At 38.5% G+C, this 13486-nt stretch overlaps 1 protein-coding gene across 1 annotated transcript in view; it reads left to right on the top strand.

Annotated features, from left to right (window-relative positions):
* The window catches only part of rngtt (RNA guanylyltransferase and 5'-phosphatase), a 188487-nt gene that overhangs the window by 117890 nt on the left and 57111 nt on the right, over positions 1-13486 (top strand). The window contains exon 12 of the mRNA XM_056481173.1: positions 1735-1803. Coding sequence (XP_056337148.1) covers positions 1735-1803 — 69 coding nt within the window. The remainder of the gene's footprint in view (positions 1-1734; positions 1804-13486) is intronic.

Genomic DNA, 13486 nt, shown 5'->3' with positions numbered 1-13486 from the left:
GGCTGCCCGCTCGCTCAATTTCACACTGTACTTTCTGCTCTGTTTGAGATATGCATTTTTGATTGCTGCACACTTTACTTTTATAATGCCTTGTTTACTGGGCGCCGTTTCTCAAGGACGTTCGCCAATGTGAGGGGGAAATCGAAATTGACACGCTTTTCTTTGTGTTTGTCGTGTCCATTCATCAGTTCACATCATTCCAAAGGATCAACAGTGTTTTTTGTCTTTGTATCTTTAATTAAATGTGTAATTCCTTGCTCCACCTCTGACATCACGTCTCTTTTTACTTGGTAACTTCAATCGATTCCTAATGGATGCAATCGTTTTCTCATTGAATATCCAGCTTAAAGAGAAATTTGAAGTTGTGTAGGCAATGGTCCAAAATCCAAGAAACGAAGTCAAAAAATTCAGACAAATGGTCAGGCTAAGTGGCAAAGATTAAACAACGAGAAAAGCAAAAGGCAAACAAGCAAAAACGCTTTGAAATGCTATGCTGGGTAAACAAGACTCAGCTACGTGTGTGTGAAGTGTGAAGTGAATATAAAGTCAAGGTAATCAGTCCATGATAAGTTATCAGCTGTGTGTGTGTAATCAGAGGGAATCAGTAACTGGTGTGTGTGTGAGGTGCATGATGCTATTTGTAGTCCGGTTCAGTGACGTGTGGTTCTCCAGCGATCTGCAAGGATTAAATCGCCGGTGATTAGGACACATCTTTTATTGTAATTTTCCAAACTATAATGACTAAACTGATAATGTAATGCATTTTTGTTTTCATTTTATATTTTGGTATTTGAATAGAAAAAAATCTGTATTTGTTGGATGCATCTATATTTGCATAATCTCTTATCATTGGCCGGACAAACAGAAAGCCCCACCCCTCCTAAAACAAACAAGGTGTTTACGGTCATCGTTGTTTTATGATAAAATTAACCATTTTGAAGTATTAAATGTTATTTCACATGTTCCAGTTTTGAAAATATTTAAAAATTGTTGCCACAGCATCTCAATTGGATTGAGATCAGGACTTTAACTAGGCCACTCCAAAATTTTTGAGCCATTAAGAATTTTGATATGACAAACGGCAAACACAAAGACTCACGAACACACATGCAGTGTTTCTTTTAGAACACTATACTATTAGTATATTATATAGTAATATACCTATACAAACACTTGTCAATTTGTATATTTGCATTCACTACTTACTTCTTTATTATTAAAATATATTTATTATCTTTTTTTTTGTCCTGTCTCTGTGATTCTGTTGCACTGTAGAAGCTCTGTCACCAAAACAAATTCCTCGTATGTGTGAACATACCTGCAATAAAGCTCATTCTGATAACATCTCTTCATGTTTGTGTGATTTTTGGAGTGGCCTAGTCAAAGTCCTGACCTGAATCTAATTGAGATATTGTGGCATGACCTTAAAAAAGCAATTAATGCTTGAAAACCCTCCAATGTGGCTGAATAACAACAATTCTGCAAGACGAGTGGGCCAATACATGTCATATCTGGCTCAGCTGTGCCCCTTTTTTTCTCTTTATTTATTTTCAAATGATGGCAGATGGAGAGAGAGTTCGGGAATCTGTCTTGGAACTTTATTTGGAAGTCACCTTTTTTGATGTTGTTGAATAAGAAAGCTGTGTTCTTGGAGAGTGTGTCTCTGCCCTTGGCTATATGTTTTTATGCAACAAACACATCAAATATTCTCATTGTCTTTTGCTTTGTTCGCAGCTCCTGGAGGGCAGTTTCACCTCGCAGGTCAGCCATGAAGTGGATGGTCTCATCTTCCAGCCTATAGGGGTGAGCCTGACACACACAGTCAGTTTTTGCTTTGTTTCTAGTCCAAATATCTAAAAACACTTAAATCAAGAAGCATTTTCTAAACCAGTAAAAAACTTAGTCTTGCTTTCAGAGACAATAAGTCAAAATTAAGTGAGATTTTCCTTAAAACAACCCAAATAATCGTGTTTTCGCTTTGAATTAAGATTATTTTCCTTATCCCATTGGATTATGAAGATTATTTAGCTTGTTTTCAGAAAAACATCTCTCTTTATTTTGATTTATTTTAGCAAACAAGATAAGAGTTTCGATAGTTTAGTTTTTGCAATAGATTTCTTCAGATATTTGGAAGTGACGGTTCTGCACAATAATGACCTGCAGTGAGCTCAGGAGTAAATAAGAGGGTTTGTTTTAAGTTCGTTCAGGCTTCCTCATAAGTGTTTCAATTTATGGCAGCAATAATCCGTAGTTAATGTTGTATTACACGGTGTGTGTGTGTGCACAAACGCTGTCAAGCTGTGATCTAAAATGCTATTGAAGCTCCTGTCGACTCGAATCTAGACGTCATGCTCAGACAGGCTTTTAGTTTGCTGTGTAAACAGGAGTTTTGCACTAATAACATGTGTGTATGTGTCATGTTGTGTTAACTGGAGTAGACAAATTGGATATATTTACTATACTATTATACATCATGGCCGGCACGGTGGCTCAGTGGTAAGAACTATCACCTCACATCATGAAGGTCGCTGTTTTGAGTCCCAGCTGGGCCAGTTGGTATCTCTGTGTGAAGTTTGCATGTTCTCCCCGTGTTGGCGTGGGTTTCCTCTGAGTACTTCGATTTCCCCTACAGCCCAAACACATGTGGTACAGGTGAATTAAATAAACTAAATTGTTTGTAGTGTATGTGTGTGAATGTGAGCGTGTATAGGTGTTTCCCAGTACTGGGTTGCAGCTAGAAAGGGCATCCACTGCGTAAAACACATGCTGGAATAGTTGGCCGATGATTGATAAATAAAGGGCGACCCCTGATAAATAAAGAGACTAAGCCGAAGGAAAATGAATGAATGAACTATACATGACTACTGTTGTCTGTTAGACAGTTAGGCCAGCGTTTCCTAACCCTGTTCCTGAAGGCACACCAACAGTACACATTTTCAAGCTCTCCCTAATCAAACACACCTGAATCAACTCATCAGAACATTAGAAGAGACTCCAAAACCTGAAATCAATAGGTGTGCCTCCAGGAATAGGGTTGGGAAACACTGGTTTAGACTTTATTCTAAGGTAAAAAGTTTTTTATATATAATTAAAAATAACTTGCCCAGAGTGGAAATGATCATTTAAGTCAGCAATAGATGGCAAGCAGCATCATCTGACTTTAATGTCAACATGGATGAAAAAAGAGTTGTGAGTTGGTTGATTCAGTGTATTAGCACAGGTCAGGGTAAATATATTTTCTGTCAGACATAATATGTCTACATTAAGGTTCAGGGTTCAACGCTAAGGATTTTTTCTACTGCCCCGATTTGGCCAGTGGTTCAGACTTTCACTTGCCCTGCCAAAATGTTCACTGGCCGCACCAAGTGAAAATGTGCACTTTAATTTTGACCCCCACAGACATCAGCATCAAATATAAATCAGAGAGGCTAGACTTTCTCTTACAGAGCCTCATTTCAGTCGTCAAGTTTTATAAAAATCGATCTATTGACTATTGACTGTTCAGTGTGGTTTAATAATCACTACTGAGAGTCCAAACACTGAAGAGCAAATCCATCGATGCGCAGCTCTACAGATCCTCAACCATGCAAGCCAGTGGCGACAGCGGAGAGGAAAAAACTTCACTAATTGACGAAAGTGAAGAATTAAAAAACCTTGAGAGAAACCAGGCTCAGTTAGGCACGACCATTTCCATTTCTCCACTGTATTTCAATAACAGATGAAGTGAGACTGTTGTCAGATCATGAAGCAGATCAATGTTGATCTTTCTTTCGAGCTGTCAGTGCAGAAATGAACAAAACAACAGGCCTAATACAACATATTATAACATATTATTCCATTAAAATATGGAAGAAATATCAGATTGTAACTTCGGTCAATCTTTCTAACGGATAAACAGCTTTCTGTAATATTTCAGCATGCGCTATAGCCGTATATATGGCTATTGCGCAACCATAATACACTGTGATATAACCTGGTTCATTGGATCATTTTGCTCTCTGAAACAAACGTCTAGGTGTGAAAGCACCCTAAGGCCCTAGTATTTGCACGCAATTGACAAACAGTCACAGGCAAAGAAAAACTATTGACAAGGCAGATCGGGCCAGTAATGATACTGTATACTGTCCCGAGTGTCTCTCACGCTGGCTCTGGGCCATCAGGCAGTCCTTATTGTCAAGCCCTGAAGGTTATTTTAATGAACAAAAACAACAAGAACATGCCCTGTTTTTATAGCTTTAAAGGGCCCTATGGTAAAAAATCTGCTTTTCAAGCTGTTTGGACAGACATATGTGCATGTATGGTGTATAGACTGTCATATTGGGGTGATATAAACACACCCAGTGCTTTTTTTTTTTTCAATTTAACAACATAAAAACGGTGGACCAACTGGAGCTGTTTTCAAACCGACCGCAACTTTACGTAGGAGAGCGGTCCCCCCGCCTACCAATATTGATTGACAGGCGCGTCATCATATCCTCAGTTTGTTGATTCACGTCCGCCATTTTCAGCGTGAGTGGAAGCGATATCACTAAAGGAACACGCTAGCTCTATTTTTAGATGCAAGGCTCATTGGGCTCAACACAAGATCAATATTCTCCACATGATCGCTCTAATCGGAATTATTGGTTGTATCTTTAGGTAGGTTTGCAAACATGTGTACTTCTCATTGAGTCTACCTTATACTTCAGCCGTTTGCATTTCTCGCGATCCCAGAAGCTCCCTGTGATCTTAACTAGCATGCGTTTTAGAATTCTAAACATCGGTTTCTATCAGGGAACACTCAAGTCGACGGCTGGGCGCCGCGGACCGCTGCAGAAACCTGTTTAGAATTCAAAAATGTGTGGCGCGACGATTCGGGACACTTCATGTTTCTGCAGCGCCACAGAGAGTGTCTGGTGTGCCGTGTCGCGGCTTCGAGCGGCGCATCCGGTGCCTCAGTCAAAGTTAATTCAGTGTGCGTGGTTATTAGTTTCTGTGTACAAGCTCATCACTTGAAACTAGCACACAGTTGGCTGTAAAACTGTACAAAGACACAAATGATTTTGTACTCTCTGCTTGGTCTGTGTCAGAGTCGTACATGTACGACTGATTGCTGATCCTCTCTCTCCTTCTCCGTCTGCCTGTCAGACTCTGTTGCAAACGCAGAGCGGGTGAGCTCATGGCCCCGCCCCTCTTGTTACATTGGCGGGAAGCCGAAACTAATTTACATGTGAAGCAACACACCCATAAATCAGCGAGCTGTGGACACGCCCCCAACATGACACTTTTTAACACATTATAATAAACAAATCTGAACTGTGTTTTAAACTGAAGCTAAACTGGCACACTCAGAAGAGCCATAATATTAATATTACATCATAAAAAAGAGGTCAACTATGGGCCCTTTAAATTAGTGGCTAAAAACATGCTGTTTACAACAATGAAGATCTGCACCTATATCAGCTGATAACCAGTGCCTTTATAGACCAAAACCATCTTTCAGGATATTTTATTGCGAGTGGAACACATTTTTTTGTTTGGACTCAAGTCTCGTTCGCTAACATGGAGGAAGCGGGTTTTATGACTTGTGCTGCAGCCTGCCCCCAGGGGGCGATCTAACGCCTGGGAGCGCCTCTCAAAAGGAGGTGTGAGACACACTTGGTGTAAATATATATATGTTTGTTCAGTTTAATAAGAGCGAATGCATGAATGCAGCGTCCCTACTTTGTCATGCAGCAGGCATGTGGCTTTAAAAAAACGTTGTGTACAGAGGACAGAAGCGGGTCCCTGGAGGATAAACACACCACAGATTCTCCACAGGTGTGCCGGATTGAAAGCAGAAGCTTGGCATCAATGTGCCGTTGACTGATTAGAAACAAAACGCCAGAGAGAAGCACTTTCAGTTGCATCATTAAAGCTGCACAAATCATAGCGGTTTTCTGACCAACAGTTCCATTTTTCCAATATCGTTCAGTCCTACAGCAAACGCAAGGTAAAGGTCATGTACACCGCATTCCTGCGCGATCAATCACATCAATACCTTTAAAAATGTATCAAAGCAAGTGTCCTCAAAAGCCCTTTATTCATACAGTGTAATGTGTTTTCTCTGCTGACGTTTCTGTCTGCGCTCATATTGATTTTCTTCCCTGTAATGCAATGAGACATTTTGTGTACAGTGATACTGCAGCTTCACACACACAGACCTAACCCTGCTGAAGTTTGGGAGGTGTGCATTAGCCAGGTAATAATTTCAGCCTTGCATTCAGAGTCACATGCGGCGCTATCCTCATTTCCACATGTCCTCCGGCTGCTCATTTCGGAGGCAAGAATTCCTGTTGCGCTGAAACCAGCATAATGTACAAGAATGAAATCTGCAGCGAGACACTCATTCCACATGACCTTTTCCAGAGACAACGAGACGAGCGCTATTGAGGAGAAAAGAGGACACTTTGTACTTGAACGTGCTTGACAAGAACGTCGTGAACATATCTTCGTTTAATTCTTACATGCTAATTGGCGGAAGAATTAGTTTGAGATTGCAGTGCGGCGAAATTTGTCATTTTAATTATTACTCGCTATTCAAAGTTTCAGAAGAGAAAAGACTAATCTGTTTTACTCTAGCATCTGATAAACAACCGCAGGGGACATAAAAATAGTCAAATAAGTACATTAATTAATTAAAAATGGGTGCACTGCAGTCGGAAAGGTTAGACAGAATGAAGTTGCTACTGCAGAATAAAGCAGAACACTCATGTACAGTTAAAATCAGAGTTATTCACCCAATTATTTGTCAAATATTTCCTTAATGATGTTGAACAGATTCAGGAAATTTTCACAGTATTTCCTCTAATATTTTTTCTTCTGGAAAAAGTCTTATTTGTTTTATTTCGGCTAGAATAAAAGCAGTTTTAATAGTTTTAAAGCCATTTTAAGGTCAATATTATTAGCCCCTTAAGCAATATTAGTGTTGGATTGTCTCCAGAATAAACCACTGTTATACAATGACTTGCCTAATTACCCTAACTTTACCCTAATTACCCTAGTTAAGCCTTTAAATGTCACTTTAAGCTGAATACTAGTGTCTTGAAGAATATATCGAGTCAAATATTATGTGCTGTCATCATGGCAAAGATAACAGAGATGAGTTATTAACACCATTATGATTAGAAATCTGCTCTCTGTTAAACAGAAATTGGGGAGGAAATATAAAGGCGGCCGAATAATTCTGACTTCAGCTGTACGTCTAGAGAATTAAAATAGCAATAGCAGCTCAATGTAGCACTGGCGGGTGATAAAAAGCGATAAGAAGAACAGCAGATTAACACTTTTTGAAAGCTTAGGAAAACAAATGAGTTCTGGTAGAGATAGGGCTATTCGGAGTTGTACAGCCAAGCCATCCCAAAAAAACAGTCCGCTCTGTGTTTCAACCTCGAAGTAGGAATTTCAGATAAACTCATATTATAGGATCTTAGACTTCTAGGAGGGTTATGGAGATGTGGGAGATCTTAGAGGTATTCAGGAGCCCGATTGTTTAAGTATTTGAATACAAATAAAATAATTTAAATCCTAGGCTGCATCAAAATCACTATATAGTGTGCTAAAAACAGCATGCAAGCTGATGGTATGACCGAATTTATAGAATTCAAAAAACGGCATGCAAGAAATACCCAAATGACCTACTACTTCTGAAATTCGGAAGAGTGCACTGTAAAAAATGGCCGTGATTTCAGCGGTAAAAAACTGTAAAAATGCTACAGTACAAATCTGTAACCTGGTTAACAGTATGTTTCCTTAATATATACGGCGAATAACCGTGAATTGACTTTCCCAGAATTCCTTTTTAGTTTTTTCCCCATCAGTGATGGACATTAGAGATTTATGTTACATCTAAACAATGTTTATTTCATGACTTTAATTTTATGTGTGTGACCATACTGGTGTTTACTGTGAATGACACTGAGCAGCTTCTATATACTGATACGCTTTTCTGCTTGTGGGAACAGTTGTTTGTGATGAGCAATAGTTCATTATGGATGAACTTCCTCATCACCACCTGCGTATGGCTGTGTTAACGTGTCTAACTGTGTAACAAAAGATGTGTAGATGGTGGTAATTCAAAATACAGACATATTACATCTATAAATTAATAAAATACAGTAGTTTACCGTAAAAATGAGATATTACTTTTACGGTTTGTACCGCATTTTTCACGGTAAAGTACTGGCAACCACAGCTGCTGGTTTTTTACCGTAAATTTTAAGGATTTATTTTTATTTTATTATTATTATAAAATATTATTCTATATAATAATAATATTATTTTAATAATAATATTTAATAATAATTAATTAATTAAAATATATAATATTATCATATAATATATAATATTTTTATATTATTATTATTATTATTATTATTTTTTTAATATTATTATTATTATTATTATTTTAATATTATTATGATTATTATTATTTTATTTTATTTTCAGCCCTGCTCACACTGTGAGATTCAGCCACGATTTTGTCATCTGACACAAATATGGGAAATCCTAAAAGATTCCTGAAATCCTAAGCTAAAATCAGTGATCTTTGATTATTGGTTTGACATGTTCACCGATTGCCGCTTGATGGCCGTTGCGATCAGATTTTCCCTCAATGAAGTTCTGGCAGCGTCAGATGATTTCAGACACTTTCCTACAGTGACAACAGCTGCGATGAGCATCCAAGAACCAATAGGAGCTCCGAATCTGATGACACAATCTGTACGACGATTCAAATGACCGCGGGGAAAAGTCAAAGCTGTTTTTTTCCTTCATGGTTTTATTATTGAGACACGCTGTGTGCTAAATTGCCGCTACAGATTGTTTACGTTTGCTGTGAGGAATCATTTCAGAACGCCGGATAATGAAAGTGTCACAGGTGGATAACGTCAAACTCCGGGGACATTTTCTTCCGTGTTTGGCGCGTCTTCATTGTCGTGTCTGAGAGCTTACAGTGTGACATGAGAGCCATGTTCATGCAGTCTGACATGCTACAATTGTTCAGGATTATAAAAAATTGCACAGTGTGAGCCGGTCTTAATGGACGCTACGCTATCCCATGATGCCATGCCATAGAAGTCATAAATGGGAGTGAAGTGGTGCAATTAACACGGGAAGGTCAAGTGATCATGGCAAATGGTGGATGTAGTGCGTCCAAGTTCCATTCATACTGCTCACATTCATTCTGTATAGAGCTCACTTTAATAATGGCTGTGTAGTAAATTCAAATATAGCACATACTCCCGAAGTAGATGATTTTGGAAGCAGGTCTCAATCCTGGAGTAGACCATATTTTGTGGTACAGAATTCTGGACTACTTGAAGTCCATACCTGGGATTTGGAAATGCCATCTAAAAGAGGATTACAGGACTCCAAACTTGAAGTTATAAAAGCTTGAATAATTGTTTCTCGTGACTTTTCAGATATTTTTTGAATAAAACTGCTGACAAATGGGTTATTTTGTCTCAAATTTCAACATTTTGTGAAAGTAGCTGTGTAATAATAGGGATAAAGTACACCCAAGGGGTTGTTTTCCGCCATTCTTTCTTACACAATTTCTGTTTAACAGAGAGATTTCTAATCATACTAGTTTTAATAACTCATTTCTAATAAGTGATTTCATTTATCTTTGCCATGATGACAGCAGAAAAAATATTAAAGGAAATACTGTGAAAAATTCTGTTAAACATCATTTAGGAAATATTGGGAAAAAAATCAGCGGTAAATTGTTATTATTTGCTTTTATTGGACAGCACTTAGCTTAAAGTGCTTTATAAATTAAAGAAAGTACCAACACAACTGGTGCACGTGTGATGAAATGTGACAGAATTGCTGCATTTCTGCATATGACGACAAAGAATCTCTCAGCTTATTAGTATTTCAGCCTGATGCTTTGCTAAATGTGTCGGTAAGACTGGGATTAGATGCGTCAGGGCAGAGTAAGACATCAATAACACAAAGGCTATTTCATGCTCTACAAAAGGTTCAGTAGCGATTATATAGAGGGCAGAGGAGTCCTGCCTCTGGAAATGCTAAACGACTTTGACACCATGTTGTTGATCAGCCCTGCAGCTGTAGGGATTTTTTTATAGCACAAGCCAATCCGCCATATCCAAATCTCTTCAGCATTTCAAAAAGAAAGGCCCATTGAACCCTTTCAGAAGCCCCCCGTGTGTGTTCGCTGATAGCAGAGCGATGTCACACGTCTTTCTTTGATGCTTCGCAATGTCCTGTCGGTCTACTCGCTGCACAAAATGCAGGGCTCTCATTCAAAACAACACACATCCATTAAGTTAACCTAACGAATTCAAGTGGATTGAACATAAAACAATTAAGTTGTCCCACAAAATATCTCAAGAATTGAGTTGTTTCAGCTCATTTTAAATAAGTAGTTTGAACAAGCAGCAGCAACAAAAAACCTTTATGAGTTAAAGTGTTAAGTTAAGTGTAAAGAGCTAAATATCGGCTACTCCAACACAATCTCACGACATTTCGTAACTTTTTAATTTAGTGGCTAATTCGTATGAAATCGTACGATCTAATTCATACATTTTCGTACGATTTGCTCACCCCCCAATGACGGTTGGGTTTAGGGGTGGGGTTAGGTACCACGCCTCTTTTTTAAAATCGTACAATTTCATACGACTAAACTCGTATTTATTATGAATTAGCCACTAAACTGACAAACGTAAAATACTTACGTTTTCTCGTGAGATCAGGCTGGCTAGTCTTTGTAATGGTTTCCGGCCGTTCCATTAATTAATAAAACTCTGTCTGGAGGTTATGAATATCAGAAGAATTGACTTTATTGGAATATTTTCCAATAAAGCCGAGAGCATTCTGCAGTCTCTCCCCAGGACAGTCTGAAGCCCCTAAATTTTGCTGTACCCTTTATCCTTGCTTCTTCCCACCTTTGTGTTTCACAGCTGGTTCCTGATTCAACAGGCCTGCCCCAGCTCCTACACCTTTATGACCCCAATTTAAGCCCCCTCATTTTGCCCATTATAATTTGCATATCTAATGTATTCATAACTTTTTATTCCCCATACAGTGCATTCGGAAAGTATTGCTCCACTTTTTCCACATGTTTTTATGTCACAGCTTTATTCCAAAATGGATTAAATTGATTTATTTCCTCAACATTCTACACACAATCCCCCATAATGACAATGTGAAAAAAAGAGTTTTTGAAATTGTTGCAAATTTATTAAAAATAAAAAAGCTGAGACATCACATGTACATCAGTATTGACAGCCTTTGGCGTGAAGCTGTAAATAGAGCTCAGGTCCATTCTGTTTCCACTGATCATTCTTGAGATGTTTCAGCAGCTTCATTGGAGTTCACCTGTGCTCAATTCAGTTGATTGGACGTGATTTGAAAAGGCATACACCTGTCTATATAAGGGCCCAGGGTTGACAGTGCATGTCAAAGCAGAAACCAAGCATGAAGACAAAGGAATTGTCTGTAGACCTCAGAGACAGGATTGTCGAGGCTCAAGGCTGGGGAAGGTTACAGAAACATTTCTGCTGCTCTGAAAGTTTCAAATGAGCACAGCAGTCTCCATCATCCGTAAGTGGAAGATGTTTGAACCACCAGGACTCTTCCTAGAGCTGGCCGGCCATCTAAGCTGAGTGATCGGGGAAGAAGGGCCTTCGTCAGGGAGGTAATCAATAACCCGATGGTCACTCTGTCTGAGCTCCAGCGTTCTTCTATGTCATGCCATGCTGCCTCTGTAAACTACGGGAGATTTAGCCCGATTTATGCCTGATATTCACCTGCCGAAAATCAGAGATGAAATCTTGTCGAAGACCTCGATCGGTTTCGATTCTTGATGCAGATTGTCTGTGAGGCGGTTAAAGATTTCTATCCCTAATCTATTCCTAATCTTCACATAAGAGCCTCCCCGATCATATCAACACATGTTTGATATTCAGGATGTAAAATTGGGCTGATCACGGCTGTGAAATGTGTCTTCCAGCTTATTTCGCATCACCAAAGACAAGAGTCAGAGAGAATCACGTCGGTTTTAATCAATAAATAAAGACTAATCTATAATAGGCTTGAAATATCCGTTTTTTAATCGCCAGATTTGTCGTCATGCTTATGCGTGTGTGCGGATATTTATGACACATGTATAAACAAATGTTATTAAACATTTCATACTGCGCTTTAAAAAATTATTTATTTTTGTATTTACTTTTCTTATATGGCGTTATATAGTAGAAAACAGTTTGTTCAATATAAAATATTACATCTCGACCTCTTTCTGGTGCATGAGATAATTGTGACATGATAGTTGATGATAGTAGCATTTAATAACAAAGAATAAATCCTACAACATTCAGAAAGCAGCTAGTGTTTTACACATGACAGTATGCAGAAAAGCATCATAACAGAACAGTCAAGCATGAATACGCATTCTCAGTTTTGTCCTAATGACACACTCTGAAAAGGACATTTCTAGAGTCAGCTTTGTAAATGTGATTTGTAATATTTACTGTTGAATCCGTCAGTGCTTGATAGTTATGTATTGTTATTTTTGTTGTTTAGTTTAATCCTTAAATACACATTTAAATAGAAAAACAAAGACATGTCTAATGTATACCATTTGCTTTACTGTCTCACTCATACATTTTGTTGTCATGCCTGATAATGTGTCAGTATCTTTAAGCAGTCGTGTGCTGTATGGAAATACTGTCAACATCACTCAGGAAGGATTGCTCTTGTTAAAATCCTATATTGGATGTTATGTGACTTTTCTAGCTCTAAACAAAAGGGCGATGAAAGCCAGAGGCAAGAAAAGAGCAGAAATTAGTCCCAATCACAAAGTCACTTAGTCCTTAACCAGCTGAGATGCTCTTAATAATAGTGCATCATCTGACTATACTTATGCTCAATCACATCTCTACCACTTAGCTCTTTCACTTCCCTCTTCATTTTGTGTGTTCACGTGAATCGCTCGGGGTTTCTGGATTTTCTTCTGCTTGGAGATGTATTGGTAGGCGAAGGCATTTTATTTTCAATATAGTAGCAGATCACAACAGAACACATTTGATATTATGCAGCACCTAAAAATAGTCCCAGTCTATCCACATCCCATTGGCTGGATGGATTTCAAAATGGTCAAACTCAACAGAGATGTTGAATAAGTGCGGTTGCTGACGTAATGATGGCTGAAACAGCTCTTCGTATATCCATGCCTCCATGTACATGGTTAACAGCTGTACTCAACATAGTTCTGCTGGATTCAGAGGGCCATTTTTAACTCTTTCATGTGTACGATCACACCGGTGTGATCAGCCTTGGCTGGTCTCTGAAGCCTACGATCACACCAGCGTTCAGAGTGCATGTCATCATTGTAGTCTAAAACATAAAGCTATCAAGAGGAACTTTATATCATTTCAAAGCCTAAAATGTGTAGTTTTCATATTTCATGACCTTTATTATAGATATTACCAAGCAATGGTTA

Source organism: Danio aesculapii, chromosome 20 (assembly GCF_903798145.1).
Source record: "Danio aesculapii chromosome 20, fDanAes4.1, whole genome shotgun sequence".
Taxonomy (NCBI): Eukaryota; Metazoa; Chordata; class Actinopteri; order Cypriniformes; family Danionidae; genus Danio; species Danio aesculapii.
The sequence above is the reverse complement of the archived record's forward strand: the minus strand, read 5'-3'. Positions and strand labels throughout refer to the sequence as shown.